This window comes from Schistocerca piceifrons, chromosome 7 (genome assembly GCF_021461385.2).
Source record: "Schistocerca piceifrons isolate TAMUIC-IGC-003096 chromosome 7, iqSchPice1.1, whole genome shotgun sequence".
Taxonomy (NCBI): domain Eukaryota; kingdom Metazoa; phylum Arthropoda; class Insecta; order Orthoptera; family Acrididae; genus Schistocerca; species Schistocerca piceifrons.
Genome location: NC_060144.1, coordinates 440,444,615 through 440,464,203, shown reverse-complemented (window position 1 = coordinate 440,464,203; position 19,589 = coordinate 440,444,615). Strand labels below are relative to the sequence as shown.

Below are 19,589 nucleotides of genomic sequence, written 5' to 3'. Positions count from 1 at the left end.
CGAGTGAACAAAAATAGTCGATTGTCCCATCACTAAAATCTGAGTGCAATTGCACGAAGCTACCTTGCCGTAGGACAAGAAATTAATACAAGAAAGTAGATCAAAACACACTAAAATTAAACGAGGTTACGTCCAGTCCCTAGAGAGCGAGTGAATGGTTGAACTGGAGAATGACAAGATGCTAGCCATGAGATCCGTATAACGAAAAAGGGAGGAAGGGCCAAATGATAAGGCTTACCTCATTACGATTTGTGCGGTCGTGATGCCTGGTGCTCGTTGTGTAAGCGGTATAATTGATCGATAGCAACCAACGTAACTGCTGCAAGCTTCAGGACACGAATCATGCTGATCTACATGGACGGTTCTAACACGTGGCCGCTCCCAAGTTGATGGGAGACAACACTTTCGTAACAAAATGGCGGTAATTTCTTCAGTACTACTGTCCACGAAGTGAAAGCGTCCGAGATCAGAAGCCGAATAGGCTGGATCGTGGATCTCGGTGCTATCCGTAAAATCGGGCACCGCAGTGCAGTGTGCATCCGCAGTTCACAAGCAGGTCCCAGCAGTCGTAAACAGCGGGAGGGAACGAACTGTTGGTGTAGACTCGCACCGCAAGACGGCTCGGTTTCTTTGCCTCTCAGGTTGGGACACCTGTTTGGGCGCGAAATCTCCAACGTGGAAAACTGGTATGCCTATTCCACCCTTTGACTTCATCTTGACATTCAAACGTAACGGCCAAGAATTGTTAAGTAAATTGGCTTTCTTGAGTATTTTCTACATTGACCAATGGAGCATGTGAAAATTACTCTGCCTTCTCCGGTTGATGGTCCTCCATATAAGCAATCCCTCTGTGATACTCGTCCGCTGGGCAAAATTACTATAATTAAATAATATGATCGATTTAGTTGTAGCCGGCCGGAGTGGCCGAGCGGTTCTAGGCGCTACAGTCTGGAACCGCGCGACCGCTACGGTCGCAGGTTCGAATCCTGCTTCGGGCATGGGTGTGTGTGATGTCCTTAGGTTAGTTAGGTTTAAGTAGTTCTTAGTTCTAGGGGACTGATGACCTCAGCAGTTAAGTCCCAGTGCTCAGAGCCATTTGAACCATTTTGATTTAGTTGTATGACTTGTTGATTGAGGAACCATTCGCACTCAGAGTTAGAAATTCAGCTCGAATCTGTGATTTGAATTTTCAAACCAGTTTTATTGGGCTCTCTTCTTTTATGGTGGGAACAGGCAAATACAGCCGCTGTGGCCGCGCCCCGTGTTTTATACGCTCTGAAAAAGTCTCTGCGTTACAACGTTCACAAGAAGTTAGATGAACACTGTAACATGTTCTTGTCAGACGATCTGTTCCTCAACACATAGGACTCTTAGCTGACAGTTTGGGTTCAAGAAGCACGTAGTTTCTGCTAACATTACCAAAAGTCGGATAACAGAAGAGGTGTGGATTTTATAGCAGTGGTACAAATTAGGAAACGATACAAAATACCATCTCACTGGCGTCTCTTGAAGTATTATACACTGAACAGCCGAAGAAGCTGGTACACCTGACTAATATCGTGTAGGGCTCCCGCGAGCACGCAGAAGTGCCGCGACACTACTTCTCATGGACTTAACTAATGTCTGCAGTAGTGCTGGAGGGAACTGACACCATGAATCCTGCAGGTCTGTCCATAAATCCGTAAGATGGGATGGAGATCTCTTCTGAAAAGCATTTTGCAAGCATCCCAGATACGCTCAATAAAGTTGAAGTATGGGAAGTTTGGTAGCCAACGGAAGTGTTTAAACTCAGAAGAGTGTTCCTGGAGCCACTCTGTAGCAATTCTCGACGTGTGGGGTGTCGCATTGTCCCGCTGGAATTGCCCAAGTCCGCCGGAATGCACAATGGACACGAATGGATCCAAGTGATCAGATGTGTCACCTGTCAGAGTCGTGTCTGACGTATTAGGGGCTCAAATTACTGCAACTGCACACGCCCCACACCATTACAGAGCCTCCACCAGCTTGAACAGTCCTCTGCTGACATGCATGGTCCATGGATTCATGCGGTTGCATCCATAATCGTACACGTTCCTCCGCTCGATACAATTTGAAACGAGACTCGTCCGACCAGGCAACGTGTTTCAGTCTTCAACAGTCCAACATCGGAGCTGACGGGCCTAGGCGAAGCGTAAAGCTTTGTGTCGTCCAGTCATCAAGGGTAAACGAGTGGGCCTTCGGCTCCGAAAGCCCATATCGATGATGTTTCGTTGAATGGTTCGCACACTGACAATTACTGATGGCCCAGCACTGATATGTGTAGCAATTTGCGGAAGGATTGCACTTCTGTCACGTTGAACGATTCTCTTCAGTCGTCTTTGGTCCCGTTCTTGCAGGATCTTTTTTCCGCCGCAGCAATGTTGGAGATTTGAGGCTTTACCGGATTGCTGATATTCACGGTAGCTCATTCATAAAATGTTCGTACGGGAAAATCCCCACTTCATCGCTACCTCGGAGATACTGTATCTAATAGCTCGTCGCCAACTATAATACCACGTTCAAACTGACTTAAATCTTGATAACCTGATATTGTAGCAGCAGTAACCAATCTAATAACAGCGCCAGACTCTTATATAGACCTTACCGACCGCAGCGCCGAATTCAGCCTGTTTACTTATCTTTCTCTAGCACTTCAATGTATTTCATTTGATTTCCCTATTTCCACAGAAAAGTTGTATGAAAATTCTAAATCATGGAAGACATTATTAATATTTTCCCTTTATTACGTTATTCGTTGCGATAAGTTGGTTACCTGTGATTTCCTTCAGCCTATCAGTGTGGGCGAAATAACATTTTTACATTTTACTTCTGTGAAGTTGTGTTTGATTTTCCTGTGAGTGTCTAGATTTTTCTTAGACACTCATCTTTGCTGCATGTCTGTAAACTTTTTTGTCATCCATTGGGATCCAGCCTGTTAGCTCTTTTCGGTTATTTCATTCCAACGCGACCTGTACTGTTGCCTCCCTGCCTTATTCTCGTATTTTATTTTTTCAAGCATTAATTCGAATACTCCCTTAGTCATTCATGACGTCTTCATGTTTGTTTCCGTTATAGATGTGGTATCCCGTCCTATCTTAATTATAGTCTTCCACTGTATTTCACTCTTGCTGAATCACAACAGGAGAAAACGAATAAAGCTAAAGAATGTCTTTTCTGTTACAGCGGACATATTCCAGCAGAACTGGGGTCCAGACTACAGGTATAGTGAAGAGATGGATCAGGATTTCTTTTCGGTGTTCGCCATCTTCTTCCCTTCCGTCACAGGAATTCAGGCGGGAGCAAACATATCTGGTGACCTCAAGGTAAATTCCGCAAAAAATAACTAAATATAGATTCTGTACACTGGGGGCCAAAACTATGAGCCTTTTACACTGAACTGTGAAATGGATATCTGCATACATCTTCTGGTAAGCGGATTAATGTCCTATGTGTTGCTACCAAAACAGAATGGCCTGTAAGACTTCGTGGGTTTTTTCCAACATTTTTATTAGCCTTAGCTTCAGACGATTGTTGAACAACCTAGTTTGGACCTTTTTTCATGGCCATATTGACAGGCATCAGTCCAGACGGTAAAGTACCTATGTGGAGTTCAAATACAATCTCTGGAAATGACAAGGAAGAGGAACAGTGGGTATCAATCAAATATTGGTGCCAAACTGATGTTATGTGGACAAAAGATTCATAATACGCACGGCTTGTCGGAATTGAGTCAGGACACCGTTTTCATGTGACACAAATGTTGTGGTGACGGCCGGCAGACAATGAAGGATGGCCAACGCAGTAGTCGACCGACAACAACTCGGACCAGTGAGAACCTCGCAGCTGTCTCTAAAATGATCAAAGAGGAGTGGCAGATGATGCGTCGGATGTTAGTAAAAACGCTAAACATCTACTCAACAGTAATTTTAGCGGGCACATATGAGAAAATGAGCGGGCACGAGGTGTGCGCGATCTTTGTCCTACATACATCGAAGCAAACGAAAGACTCCAGTTGAACCTTGTCAAGACTTCTTAACCATGATAGAACAGGAAGAAAATGTTTGACCAAGAGTACAGCTGAAATAAACCGCTGGAATTCCAAATGGACAGGCGAAACATTCCCAAGACCGAAAAAAAGGCTGTCTTCAAAAATGAAGGCTGAAGAATGAATTCGTACCTCCAGCTAGAATACAGCAGTAAGTAAGGAATCATACTACAAACTATTAAAACTCTAGCTAGACTCGTATCTAGCTGATTCAAAGGGCCTTCCTCACCTCTCGTGGTATTTTCCTAGCTGAGAAGCAAGTCTGAGCTTTGAACTACCGTAAACTGGGCTGAACAGAAACAGTTTTCGAATTTAAAAGAAAAATCTGATCATTTTAAAAAGAAATACGAAACTCAGAATTCTATGGGATTATAGGTCTTGTGTTTGACTTTAAACTTACAAGATGGGTGAATAAAATCAGCAGTGTTGATCTGCTTCTTCTTTTTCTTCTTATTCTTATTATTAATATTGTTATTGTTGTTGTTATTTGGTGTTTGGGATGAACAGGAACAAGTAGAAATCTGTTTTGTATCTAGGAGTATCAGAAACAAAATTAATCTGGTTAAAAAAAAGGTTTATTCAAAACAAGCTCTAAAATATTGCATGAATTTGGTTTTTATTCTCTTTTCTGAACCAAAATTATTATATTTCCAAATACTTTATTGTAACATTAAATTGATGAACTTGGTTTGTTTGTTAAAGCAGTAATACACTGACATCATCTTTAAAAATGATCATGTCACTGAATCTACAAGTCTTACCATCAGAAGTAACAGTAAACTTTAGAACATTCCTTGACTAGAAAGTGACTCCTCATCTGTTAAAATAAACGAGTTTAATAGGTCTTGTTTGTTCTATTTGTCTCAGATCCCCAGATGTACTATTCCCAATCTCCGTTGAGTTTTCTTTCCTATTCTGCCTCTAATTAACAAGTCAAGTTTACTCAGCCATAAGTATTGTACCTATGTGAACAATGTGCAGTAATTTTACACCATTGTTTCAACTTTAGATCATGATCGCTCTGTATACACGACGTGCGTCTGAAAAGTTCGATGAATGGTCTCAGTAAATAAAGGAAACAAGTTATCAACATTAGCAACAACACACTTCTGACACCGATTGTTTAAGGTATTGCAATCACTTCTTGTGGAATTGCTCGAAACACCGTAGTCATGCATTGTTGGATATTCACAATGTCTGCGAAGCGTAGGACTTTTCAGGGCTAATTCAAGGTGGGGAAACAAAAACGTCTGCCGGCATCATTATCTTGGCAATAAGGAGTGTGTTGAAAACAGTGACGTTGTGTTCAGCGAGAAAGTTGAGTATGCGCTTTGCAACGTGCGGATGGCCGTGTCGTTAAGGAAATTCCACTGCCCACTCCGGTACAGTTCTGGCCGAACCCACCGTAAGCATTGCAGCAACCATTTCGAAACTCCTGCGATAAGTACCGGGTTTGACAGTTTGACCCTCGGGTAGAAATTCATGATGGATCAAGCCCTTGCCGGCCGGTGTGGCCGAGCGGTTCTAGGCGCTTCAGTCTGGAATCGCGTGACCGCTACGGTCGCAGGTTCGAATCCTGCCTCGGGCATGGATGTGTGTGATGTCCTTAGGTTGGTTAGGTTTAAGTAGTTCTAAATTCTAGGGGTCTGATGGCCTCAGATGTTAAGTCCCATAGTGCTCAGAGCCATTTGGACCATCAAGCCCTTGCCGTCGAGAAAAGGTGATCAGTCGTATTAACCTAGAATTTTGTCAGCAGGCTTCTTTGAGGAGGCGGGGAATATGATGAGTAACATGCCACTGACTGTCGCTTGGACTCCGTATCGTTTTGGTAGCACCACATCTCATGTACTGCAAGGATGATTTCCAAAAGTTACTGATTCCGATAAGACATGTTGATGAAATCTCTGTTTCCATCCGAGTTTGCTTCTGCTCGTCTGTCAGCGTGTGCGGCAAAAACTAGACACAAAGCGATGTGTTTGACTGTGATCCGTCGATCACCTCGAATGAGAGTGTCCACACGTTCCATCATTGCAGGAGTCACAGCTGTGTGCGGCCGACTGGCACACGGGAGATCGGACAGATCTGCGATGATGACAAACGCCTTGCCCAACGACTCACTGTGCTTTTGTTCATTGCCTCGTCTCAGCAGACATTCTGCAAGCGCCCATATCTGCGATATTCTTATTTTCCGGCAAAAGAAACTCAAAAACAGCGCTCTGTTTGTAATGCTCCTCTATAGCGTACAGTGCCGCCACGTATCCGAACTTTGTGAAACAATAGGGACTGAAGTGGGAATATTCCACGATGTCCCACACAAATTCCTCATTTTTTCAACCGAAATTGGCCGAGAAGAAAAATGTGTTGCATTACTTGTCGAATGCACCTCGTATTCACTGCTTCAACACTGTACACATATACTGATACCCAATGCCCCTACGTCGCCGTTTCCCTAATTTTAAGCAAAATTTCATGTTTCCACGTTGCTTCATTTGGCGCTGCACTCTGCAGTGACAAGAGCTCTCACACTGACTCAGATAGCTTGGTCGTAGCGTGCATCATTGCTTCACTTCGGTGATTTGCTCGATAGGGGGTGCCTGTTGACATGTTTTTAAAGGTGTAAGCCGGGGGCCAGCCGCTGTGGCCGAATGGTTCTATGCGTTTCAGTCCGGAACCGCGCTGCTGCTACGGTCGCAGGTTCGAATCCTGCCTCGGGCATGGCTGTGTGTGATGTCCTTAGGTTAGCTGGATTTAAGTTGTTCTAAGTCTAGGGGACTGATGACCTCAGATGTTAAGTCTTATAGTGCTTGGAGCCATTTGAATTTGTAGGTGCGGGCGCTGCATCGTAACCAGCGTAGTTTTTAACATATGGGACCATTCTCCGAACCTTTCAGATACACTTTGTATGTTTATGTTTGCATCAAGCTGTTGACAGTATGGTTAAATAAACCAACTCTTTTTCTTTTAACTGAAAAGTTTAACGGCAGTGCTGTGAGTTTACTAACCTTGTGCGGGATTGTGCCACAGGACGCGTCGATGGCCATCCCGAAGGGGACGCTGCTGGCGCTGCTGATTTCGATGATCTCGTACGCCCTGTTCGTGCTACTGGCTGGCGCGGGGGCGCTGCGAGATGCCAGTGGAAACGTCGCCGACCTCGTCAATGGCACCGTGTCCGCCTGTGCTCCACACTGCCAGTACGGACTCCAGAACAGCTACACGGTAACTGCTGCTCTCTCTAGCCCTTCCAAACTGAAGCAACCCGATCGCTGATCTAGTGAAGCCAACACTGAGCCCTGCCTTGAAGGGGACCGCGCCTACTCGTCATCACTAATTTCACCCAAATTTATGGTAAACTAGTCGAGTACCCGGCGTTGCGTGGGTATCTATTTTTCCAATTACACACTGAAGCCCCAAAGAAACTGGTATAGGCATGCGTATTCAAATACAGAGATGTGGTAACAGGCAGAATACGGCGCTGTGGTCAACACCTACTCGTATACAGGGTGTTACAAAAAGGTACGGCCAAACTTTCAGGAAACATTCCTCACACACAAATAAAGAAAAATTGTTATGTGGACATGTGTCCGGAAACGCTTAATTTCCATGTTAGAGCTCATTTTAGTTTCGTCAGTATGTACTGTACTTACTCGATTCACTGCCATGATTTCATACAGGATACTCTGCCTGTGCTGCTAGAACATGTGCCTTTACAAGTACGACACAACATGTGGTTCATGCACGATGGAGCTCCTGCACATTTCAGTCGAAGTGTTCGTACGCTTCTCAGCAACAGATTCGGTGACCGATGGATTGGTAGAGGCGGACCAATTCCATGGCCCCCACGCTCTCCTGACCTCAACCCTCTTGACTTTCATTTATGGGGGCATTTGAAAGCTCTTGTCTACGCAACCCCGGTACCAAATGTAGAGACTCTTCGTGCTCGTATTGTGGACGGCTGTGATACAATACGCCATTCTCCAGGGCTGCATCAGCGCATCAGGGATTCCATGCGACGGAGGATGGATGCATGTATCCTCGCTAACGGAGGACATTTTGAACATTTCCTGTAACAAAGTGTTAGAAGTCACGCTGGTACGTTCTGTTGCTGTGTGTTTCCATTCCATGATTAATGTGATTTGGAGAGAAGTAATAAAATGAGCTCTAACATGGAAAGTAAGCGTTTCCGGACACATGTCCACATGACATATTTTCTTTGTTTGTGTGTGAGGAAGGTTTCCTGAAAGTTTGGCCGTACCTTTTTGTAACACCCTGTATAAGACAACAAGCGTCTGATGCAGTTGTTAAGATTGGTTACTGCTGCTAGAAAGGCAGGTTATCACGATTTAAGTGAGTTTGAACGTGGTATTATAGACGTCGCACGAGCGATGGGACACAGCATCTCCGAGGTAGCGATGAAGTGGCGATTTTCCCGTACGACCATTTCACGAGTGTACCGGGAACATCAGAAAACATCAAATGTGTGACATCGCCGAGACAGGACAAAGATCCTGCAAGAACAGGAACAACGACGACTGAAGAGAATCGTTCCAAGTGACACAAGTGCAACCCTTCCGCAAATTGCAGCCGATTTCAATGCTGGGGCATTAACAAGTGTCAACGTGCGAACCATTCAACGAAAGATCATCGAAATGTGCTTTCGGAGCCGAAGGCCCACTCGTGTACCCTTAATGACTACACCACACAAAGCTTTACGCCTCGCCTGGGCTGTCAACACCGACATTTGACTGTTGATAACTGGGAGCATCTTGCCTGGTCGGATGAGTCTCGCTTCAAATTGTATCGAGCGAATGGAATTTTACAGGTATAGCGACAACCTTATGAATTCATGGACCCTGCTAGTCAACAGGGGACTTTTCAAGTTGGTGGAAGCTCTGTATAATGGTGTAAGGCGTGTGCAGTTGGAGTGATATGGGACCCCTGATACATCTAGATACGACTCACGGGTTGCACGTACGTAATCATTCTGTCCGATCACCTGTATCCATTCATGTCCATTGTGCCTTCCGACGGACTTGGGCAATTCCAGCAGGACAATGCCGCACACCACACGTCCAGAATTGCTACAGAGTGGCTCCAGGAACATTCTTCTGAGTTTAAACACTTCCGCAGGCCACCAAACTTCCCAGACATGACCATTGTTGTGCATATCTGGAATGCTCTGCAACCTGATGTTCAGAGGAGATCTCCACCCCTTCGTGCTCTTACGGATTTATAGACAGCCCTGCAGGATACACGGTGTCAGTTCCCTGAAGCGTTACTTCAGACATTGGTCGAGTCCATGCCATGTCGTGTTCCGGCATTTCGGCGTGCTCGCGGAGGCCCTGCACGATATTAGGCACGTGTACCAGATTTTTGGCTCTTCTGTATGTTAGTCCAATTCCTCCTTCCCTCTCCCTGTCAATATTCTCCTCCACTCTCCTTGTCCAGCTTCACCTCTTCCCTTTCTCCATCCATTTCTTCTCCCACCTCTTTCTGTCCATCTCCACCTCTTTCATCCCTCTGTCCAGTTCCCCCTCACCCCCTCTCTGTGTCCATCTCCTCCTATCTCATATCTGCATCCATGTCTTCCTCCTCCCTCATGGTCTGCCCATCTCTTCCCTCGCCCTTCTCGTTCCAGGTTATCACTCCCGTCCCAATAGGATGTTGCTTGTCTTACTCCCACAGAATCTTTGCCATACGGTACGTAATGTATACCAGGTTTGGTTGAAATCGAACCAGGTCCTTACGATGGATTTTTTACCCGTGGCTTTGCGCGCGTATGCACGTGCAGGAGAGCTTCTGTGAAGTTTGGAAGGTAGGAGACGAGGTACTGGGAGAACTAAAGCTGTGCGGACGGGGCGTGAGTCGTGCTTGGGTAGCTCAGATGGTAGAGCACTTGCCCGCGAAAGGCAAAGGTCCCGAGTTCGAGTCTCGGCCCGGCACACAGTTTTAATCTGCCAGGGAGTTTCATATCAGGGCAGACTCCGCTGCAGAGTGAAAATCTCATTCTGGATGTGGCTGATGAATCACATTGATTGTTACACCAGGACGATATGTCCAGATTCGCCGTTGACCAGGAGAACAGCTGCTCGAAACATCGACGGAGCTCGGCGCTACAGACGGAGACTGGACAGTCATTCACGGGGGGCTGCAGGGCTGTCACCTGGACTTCTTGACAACTGTCGACTACCTGTGAACATTTTTGCGGATCACCTAGATCTCTTCATGCTTGATATCTTTCCTGACGACTATGCTGTCTTCCTTCAAGATAAATGTCCGCCTCACAAGACCAGAATCCTGCTACAAGTGTTTGAGGAGCATGATAATGAACTAAGTTTGATGTTTTGAACACCAAATTCGCCTGATCTGAAAGGCTTGGGACACATTTGAGATGCTATTGGCTGCAGTATCGCATCCACACAAGGCACCTTCCCGTAATTTGCGAGAACTGCGTGACTTGTGCTTAGATTTCTGGTGACACTTACCTCCAGAAACCTGACACGTACACGTCAAATCCATTCGATGCAGAATCGCTGTTGAGTTGCGTTCGTATGTGGACCAGCCAGCCCACTATTAATCAAGCAGTAGTAATGATTGTGCTCATCCGTGTGTGTGTGTGTGTGTGTGTGTGTGTGTGTGTGTGTGTCCTGCACCTCAGGCGAAGCTGCTGGCCTTGGTGTGAGGACCCCTGACCTACTCGGCTGCTCGGTTTTGCCCGTCAGTGTGTGCGTGTTTCCCGGCCCTCAGGTTATGCAGCTGGCCTCAGCGTGGGGCCCCCTGATCTACCTCGGCTGCTTCGCGGCCACACTGTCCACAGCGCTGACCAACCTGCTGAGCGTGCCCCGTATCATCCAGGCGGTGGGCATTGACCGCATCTACCCTGGGCTCATCTTCTTCAGCAAGGGCTATGGCAAGGCGGGCGAGCCCTACCGCGGATACGTGCTCACATTCCTCGTCTCCGCGGGCTTCCTGCTCATTGGTGAGTAGCAACCCTAAACCTCACAGTCTTTAAAGAATCGAGCTCCATATATAAAACAGCTTCAAACGTCTGATTACTTTAGAAATGAGTTAATGGATTAAATATTTGACTGTAGGCATTCAAGCGAGAAAAAGTTGAGAAAAGTATTGAAATTATGCTTAAAGTTTGTTGGAAGGCGACAAGTGCTCTCATTATGAAACACTGGATCAATATAATCTGGGTAATTTGAGCATCATTTTATGAAGAAGGTAGTTTTGACGCATCTAAAAATCTGTGACGTCATATCTCCTGAACTATATCACACAGTGATGTAATTTTGGGGGTGTAGCCAATGGTATATGTGGATACTGCCTGGAATCTGTGTGCGAATAGACACGGTAGTAAAGAAGTAATAAATTAAAACGTTATATCTGGTGCTGAAGTTTTAATGTATGAACAGCGAAAATGTAGTAAGCGATAAACTTTTTTGCGTCATATTGTGGGGGTATAGTGACCGGAATATGATAACCCCGACTGGCCGATGGAATCGCAGCGAGTATCCTGAGAATAAACAAGTGAACAGCAATTAAAAACAACGGACAGTGGAGACGGCACGACAAAATAAGTTCAGCAAGTAAACAAAGATCGAAACCTGAGACACAGCGAATTCGGAAACGAGACAATGGTGTATACCGATACCAATACAACTGCGTAAACAAATCACGTCAGCTCTGCTGGCTTCAAAGGGCTGCCGCGACTGCCGAAAGGCCGGTACAGAGGGCGTGTCCTCGCGGCGGTGCTTGCAGCGATAATGGCAACCCTCGTAGATTCCAGCAGTGCCGTCTAGCGGCCGTCTTCGAGGTCCATGCCTTCAGATGGGCTTACAAACTCGCCGGGCTGGGATATCAGATCCTTCACTTCTGAAATTAGTATGTAGTATCGGAAGCACCCAGGACGATGCTAGGCACTGAAGCCGGTCGACATTATTGTAGATTCCGTAGCTGGCATTTACCTGAGTGACAGAGTCAGAAATTTGGGTCTGATGTGCCACAGGCTACACGGTCTATTGGTCACTCTAAGATAAAGGCTGAATCTACGTTATACCCATGAAATGCAGCGGATTATTTACAACGAACTTCATGGGGGAATGAATATACAGTGACGCCATAGTCAGAATGCCCAATTCCTTAAACAGATGTCTAAAGATGATCGTGGATGAGCATCACGTATTATTCGTACAGCATGTTTTTAAACAATGAAGACTTCCTTCCTTAAAGATGAGTTTCCCCAGAACCTTATTCTATATGACATTGTTGAATGAAAATATTCAAAACACGTCAACTTACTGATTCGTCTCACCCCAAGATTTGCAATGATTCTAAGTGCCAATATGGCGGAGCTAAGTGGTTTTAACAAGGTCCAAAACATGCTTTTTCCAACTGAAACTCTCATCAAGACGCTCATTAGCTCGGTACGGGCTTTTGTTGAAGTTTCGAGAACATACCTTCACCGAAAAGTCAAGCAGTATATTGCTCCCTCCTACGTATATCTCGCGAAGAGACCATGAGGATAAAATCAGAGAGATTAGAGCCCACACAGAAGCATACCGACAATCCTTCTTTCCACGAACAATACGAGACCGGAATAGAAGGGAGAACCGATAGAGGTACTCAATGTACCCTCCGCCACACACCATCAGGTGGCTTGCGGAGTATGGATGTAGATGTAGATCATCATGGAAACTTAAGAATTTTGTATTTTTCACACTATTCATTATTTCCTCACCACATATTACACTTATCATTGGTGAGCAGAACTGAATATGTTGTGTCTTTTTAAAATTGAAGGTGAGATCCATTTGCAGCAAACCTGTCAATGATACTTTTAAGAAAATTGTTTACCATTTCTTCTGTTGCTGTATGTATGCTTCGATTGATGACAATACTAGTGTCACCTGCTAAAACAACTAATTCTGCTTGTTATATAATAGACAAAAGATCACTTACATATATGAGGAACAATAGCAGACATAAGGCTGAGCATCGAGAGGCCCTATACGTGTTTTCCCCAGTCAGAATACTGTGCCCGATCTGCAATGGTTGAATTACTAAGTGTGACTTCCTGCTTTCTTTTGATCGGATATGATACTATCCATTGATTGCCTATACCATTAATACAAATTGATACCGAAGATGCTGAACTGGGAATACTATTACATTTTCACTCAACTATCCGCTAGTTTTTTCCTCTTTTTAATGGCTAGCTACGTGGTTATTATTAAAACTTTTCATACTAATGTGTAACTATATTCGTTTTATATATGGAAAAGGGAGGTTGATACATTTGTATGTCCCTCTCAGATATATGTGCCTGTCAACGGCAGGACACTCCTCACTGAAAAAAAAAAAAAAAAAAAAAAAAAAACGAACAGGGATTCTCTTGCACCGACACATGAGAAACAATAAAATGTCAGCGGAACTTAATAAATGAAGCTCCAGCACATATGAATTGTTAGCGTTGATGTCAATTTATCACGCTGAATATTCACTCATTTCATTTCCGTCTATCCCTTCGTTTCATTTCAGTGCATTTAATTAACTATATTCATATTATGTAAAATAAAATTCTCATAAGTACCGCCAAGTATCAACTAGATTACGAGAGAAGTAAGGCACCCGTATATCAAATGCTGATGCTGATGTTGACACAGCCAATGAAACAGGAGATGATGCGATAGCCACAGTAGAGGCAGCATCAGCTTGAACATTGACTAGAACATCGGCTTTAATCATGATGGGTCTTTTAGTTTATCATCTGGGTACTGAATGGTCAACATGGCAATCTAGCAAGGGTATCCACAACGGAAAATTCCGTTTGCAGTTTTTCACAGCTGCACTGTAAATACAAGTGTGAAACGAAGTGTGCACATCCATAAGTGTCACCCTTAACGAGGACAAAGTAATCACTGATAAAATTATTCAGTCATTTGTAGAATTCACTTATTGGTGGATTCTCGGGAATATTGGCCGTCGTCCACGAAAATTTCGTTATCCTAATTTTTAGTCTTTCTAAGCTGGTCTAGGCGTGGAAAAATCATAAGTATCTCCTTGTTGTGCACACATATAATAAAATTAGTTAGGTTTTCGTGATTTTTCGTTGGTTGATTTGATCTGGTAATTGATTCTCGGGCATATCGGTAGTCGTCAACTAAAATTTGTTCTTTCCAACGTAAATATAAATTAACTAGCCTTTCACCCGTGTACGCAGGCAACGGCCTTGCCGCAGTGGATACACCGGTTCCCGTGAGATCACCGAAGTTAAGCGCTGTTGAGCGTGGCCGGCACTTGGATGGGTGACCATCCAGCTGCCATGCGCTGTTGCCATTTTTCGGGGTGCACTCAGCCTCGTGATGCCAATTGAGGAGCTACTTGACCGAATAGTAGCGGCTTCGGTCAACTTTAATGAGTAATAACTTACGAGTGATTATCTATAACTTAAATTAAGAAACATCGTAACTGAACTGTGTCGTGATTGACGAGAAGTGTGGAATGGCGTTGTCGTTAAAACTAGTGATTGTCGGAGGCGGTGATTAACATTATGAACTGAATTAATTGAACTATCGGAATGTAAACCTCTCTAATCGTCCGCCTCCATAGCGCAGCGGTAGCGTTAATGCTTACCACGCAAGGGGGCCCGGGTTCGTTTCCCGGCAGAGGACTGGCTGTTGTGTGTCCATCATCATCATTGACATGCAAGTCGCCGAAGTGGCGCCAACTAAAAAGATTTGCAATACGGCGGCTGAACCCCGAAGGTGATATCCCGCCCAATAAATGCCATACGATCATTGCATTTTCCTCTCTAATCAATTACTACAGGACTGTGCTAAGCGAAAAGTGCAACGATTTTGTGTAAATGTAAACTTTGTTTTGTGGCCCAATATAGCAGTTAATTTCGCCACTATTATCGTGTCCCCATCTCGTGGTCTAGTGGCTAGCGTTGCTGCCTCGGGATCACAAGGTCCCAGGTTCGATTCCCGGCCGGGTTGGGGATTTTGTCTTCCCTGAGACTGGGTGTTTGTGTTGTCCTCATCATTTCATCATCATTATCATACGTGACAGTGGCTAGATTGAACTGTGTAAAAAAAAATGTATCGGACTATGTAACAATTGGGACTGTAAACGGTCGTTGATAACCGTGCAGTTGAGCGCCCCACAAACCAAACCAAACATCATCATCACTATAATTGTAGGTTCCGGTCTGATCCAGAGTGCTAACAGATGTTATTAGCTGACAAACCAGTCACCGTTAATAATAACCAGACTTTGCAAGAAATAAATCTGTTTTTTAAAGCAATCTGAATCGAGGTGTTCGCCGGCCGCGGTGGCCGTGCGGTTCTGGCGCTGCAGTCCGGAACCGCGGGACTGCTACGATCGCAGGTTCGAATCCTGCCTCGGGCATGGGTGTGTGTGCTGTCCTTAGGTTAGTTAGGTTTAAGTAGTTCTAAGTTCTAGGGGACTTATGACCTAAGATGTTGAGTCCCATAGGCTCAGAGCCATTTGAACCAATCGAGGTGTTCCTTTGAGCAAACACAATCCCACACTGATTTATTTAGACTTCCAGTTTTGCGGTGATCAAGAGTTGTGCTACCGAGGAGAGACTAGGAAAATCAGGTCAGTCTCGTTATATTTACCCATCTCCATCTACTGCCTATTTTTCTCCCACCCCTCTTCACTTTCCACCTGCCTCCTACACCTCCCTCTCCTCCCCCCTCTCTCTCTGCATCTTCTCCTCATCCCCTCATAGTCCATCTCCTCCTACCCCTTCTCTCTGTCCATATCCTCCTTTCCCTTTCTGTCCATCTCTTCATCTCCACTCCCTCTGCCCATCGCCTCTCTTCAGTCTCTGTGTCCATTTTCTAATCTTACGAAATTGATTTGCAAACTGTGAAATTAGTGACACGTGAAAATTTGTGCTGGACTGGGATTCGGACCCGGATTTCCCACTTGTCGCCTTAACCACCTTGGCTACCCGTGCCTGTTCCCCAGACCGACCCAAACTTCCATAAGTCACACTGTCTGTATCCTAATAAAGTAGTCCACTGAATTCATCATGTAATGCTCGCAACATTACTCTCGTTCTCGCAAAAGGGACACTGAAACAATGAGAAATCGAGGCCAGTGTTGTTATCGACGTGTTTGGGATGGCCCAGGGAGAGTGCACGAATAGCCAAAATGATTAAGGCGATTGCTCGAGATAAGCGGGAAATCCGGGTTCGAGTACCAGTCGGGCACAAATTTTCTTGTGTCACTGCTGGATAGTAGATTTATGCTGAATACAGCTAATGTCACAGGAATTCTCATTCGGCGAATTAATTTGAAATTATCTCGTACAGCTGTGAATTGACAACGATGTCTGTTCTTTCAGACACCCCCATGTATTACAAGCCAAAGCCGGCACATGGTGATAACAACATTGATCTCCTTTCTTTCAGGAGTGCTAGTTCGCAGGAGAGCTTCTGTAAAGTTTGGAATGTAGGAGACGAGGTACTGGCAGAACTAAAGCTGTGAGGACGGAGCGTGAGTCGTGCTTGGGTAGCTCAGATGGTAGAGCACTTGCCCGCGAAAGGCAAAGGTCCCGAGTTCGAGTCCCGGTCCGGCACACAGTTTTAATCTGCCAGGAAGTTTCATATCAGCGCACACTCCGCTGCAGAGTGAAAATCTCATTCTGGAAACATTGATCTCGATTCACCGCTGTCTCATTCTCCTTGTTGCGGGAACTCAAGTAATGTAGTGAACGGTAGGTGATGAATTCAGTGGACTACTATATAAGGATGTAGACGATGGGTCGGTCGATGGAATGTGCACTGACAACCGAAGTGCTTAAAGCGACAGCTCGCGATGTTTGGTAAATCTGGGTTCGAGTCACGGCCAAGCGCAAATTTTCGTATGTCACTATTGGTTAGTAGATTTGCACCTAATAAAGTTGTCAAAGGAATTCACATAGAGCGAATTAGTTTCGAATTATTTCGTACAGCTGCGGATCATCAACAGTGTCTGTTCTTTCAGACATGCATGTAACTCAACTCCGAGCGAGGTGGCGCAGTGGTTAGACACTGGACTCGCATTCGGGAGGACGACCGTTCAATCCGGCGTCCGGCCATCCTGATTTAGGTTTTCCGTGATTTCCCTAAATCGCTCCAGGCAAATGCCGGGATGGTTCCTTTGAAAGGGCACGGCCGACTTCCTTCCCCATCCTTCCCTAATCCGATGAGACCGATGACCTCGCTGTCTGGTCTCCTTCCCCAAACAACCGAACCGAACCTGTAACTCAACAGAAATAGTAAACCCATTTAGGTAGGGAAATGAAATCGAAAAGAATTTAGATCTAAAACTGAAAGCAAATAAGAATGTGAAGAAAGCAACGATGAACCAACAGAAAAAAATTAACATGTTCGACATGAAGATTCAAATTAATTCTGAAATAACAATTAGTCATCATCTTCATGACAAAGTACTTAACAGAAAGAGTGTCATCAGCTTTACAGTTGAAGCTGTACGCTGGACCTTAATCTTGGAATATTCAGGGGCGTGATTACTGTAAATTTTCCAAAAAATCCTAAATTAAAAGTAACCCTGCACAAACTAACTCGACATCTCATGTAGTCACGAACAAATGTAACAATTGTTTTTATTCCCTTAGCTAAGCTGAATGCTGTGGCGCCACTCATCTCCAACTTCTACCTGGCGTCCTACGCCCTCATCAACTTCTGCACATTCCACGCCGCACTCATAAAACCACTTGGCTGGAGGCCTACTTTTAAGGTAAGAGGTATTAGTCTCACTGACGACACTATGTTATCTGAGATGATGAACTCATACCCCTTATTCTTCAAAAAGAAAACCATAACTGTCTTAATTAAAAAAGGTACAATACAAGCTCTTTCTTCTCCTCTAAAATGGAATCAGTTACGTTCTCCTATTTTTCAGCTGTTTCTTTGAGTTTATTTAGTTTCTTATCTGTCATCATTGAGAGAAGCAAATCCAATTATTGTCAAGAATAAATGGTCTGCCACATCAGAAAGAGAGCCGCGCGGGATTAGCCGAGCGGTCTGCAGTCATGGACTGTGCGGCTGGTCCTGGCGGAGGTTCAGGATAATTTAGATTAAGCAGCGTGTAAGCTTAGGGACTGATGACCTTAGCAGTTACGTCCCATAAGATTTCACACACATTTGAACATAAGAAAGAGATGGTTTGATCAGTCACTGCTTCGTCTTACTCGCCGACTTTGAGACTGTAGTATGATTCTTGTTGTCTGAGTACTAGTTCACTTAGAATCTAACAGAGAAAAACTGTATAGTAAGAACTTTGTCTGTAATATCGATTACTTCAAAATAGGCCATTAGTCACTGCTATCACTCCTATTGCCACAAACGGACAGTCATTAGTTCTGTTCACTATCGCGCTGTTTGCTGGCTTCTCTTACCTAATAGCGTTGTTACGTGCTACTACATCAAATCGCCGGAATACCAGATGCTAACAGAAGTATTTGTTTTCTTAATTATTTGGGAAGCAAACGCGTCATTTTAAGTGATTACGACAAAACTATTAGATGCAGAAAAATTTATTTATAAAAGCGAAATGATTACGTAACAGAGAATACGGCAACGCATCTACTATTATGTAAAATTAAAAATTCTGTATATTAATATGAAGATGTATAGTATATTTATATGAAGATATATAGTTATCCTGCCCTAGTATTGGATTTATCCGTCACTTCACAACAAGCACAATATTTTATAGGACTATAATAGGGCTGTCACAAGTATTTTGACCACGATTGCTACTATAAGATCATTGAATAAGTTTAGGGAATGCAAAAATAAATGAAACTAACCTTTGCCCCTAGGGCCTGTACACTTGATTCCCTGAACTTGCAAAAATGCTTATTTTGTGGGTTTCTATTGAGAATAAAAAGAAAATGATACGCCAGTAAATCTGTAATAGTTGGTCATATTTAACTAGTCATTTGTCCAAATTCTTTAACTGTCTTGTGTCTTTAACTATTCTCCTTCGCGTATTAGACTGAATTTCGCAGTATATTTTATTAACTCTGTTGCTCTTCTTTGGTGCCTTTTTAACAATCAACAGAAAGCTGCAACTCTAAAGTGAAACATAATACAGGATACTTTTCTGTATGCAGAAATAGTTGATAACCATGCATCAACTAAGTTTGTTATACAGTTTATTAGCCACGACACTTTGTCTACGACAAGTTTACTACCCATGAGTGACCTGTGCTTCCAGGTAACACTTTTGTTACGTCACTAATGCGATAGATGGGCTGCTAACATTCCAAAGCCCTGACCTGAATTGTGTCTGATGTCTGCTTGTTGCGGTGCGTTCTGCCCCTCAAGCAAGTTTGACCCTAATTTTTCAAGGAAAAAAACGACGTCCAAACCAATATCAATACCTGAATATCTGAAATGCTAAAAAAAAACACACACATTCAGAAATGATTACCCACAATTTCCCACGCAAGAATCGTTACACAAGCGTTCACATACACCAC

The 19,589-nt window shown here is 44.2% G+C and overlaps 1 protein-coding gene across 1 annotated transcript in view; it reads left to right on the top strand.

The window, feature by feature from the left end:
- LOC124804991 (bumetanide-sensitive sodium-(potassium)-chloride cotransporter) overlaps window positions 1–19,589 on the top strand; it is a 309,377-nt gene that overhangs the window by 230,224 nt on the left and 59,564 nt on the right. Inside the window, exons 7-10 of the mRNA XM_047265384.1 lie at window positions 3,202–3,341; window positions 7,088–7,279; window positions 10,808–11,039; window positions 17,718–17,839. Of these exons, the coding sequence (XP_047121340.1) occupies window positions 3,202–3,341; window positions 7,088–7,279; window positions 10,808–11,039; window positions 17,718–17,839 (686 nt within the window). The remainder of the gene's footprint in view (window positions 1–3,201; window positions 3,342–7,087; window positions 7,280–10,807; window positions 11,040–17,717; window positions 17,840–19,589) is intronic.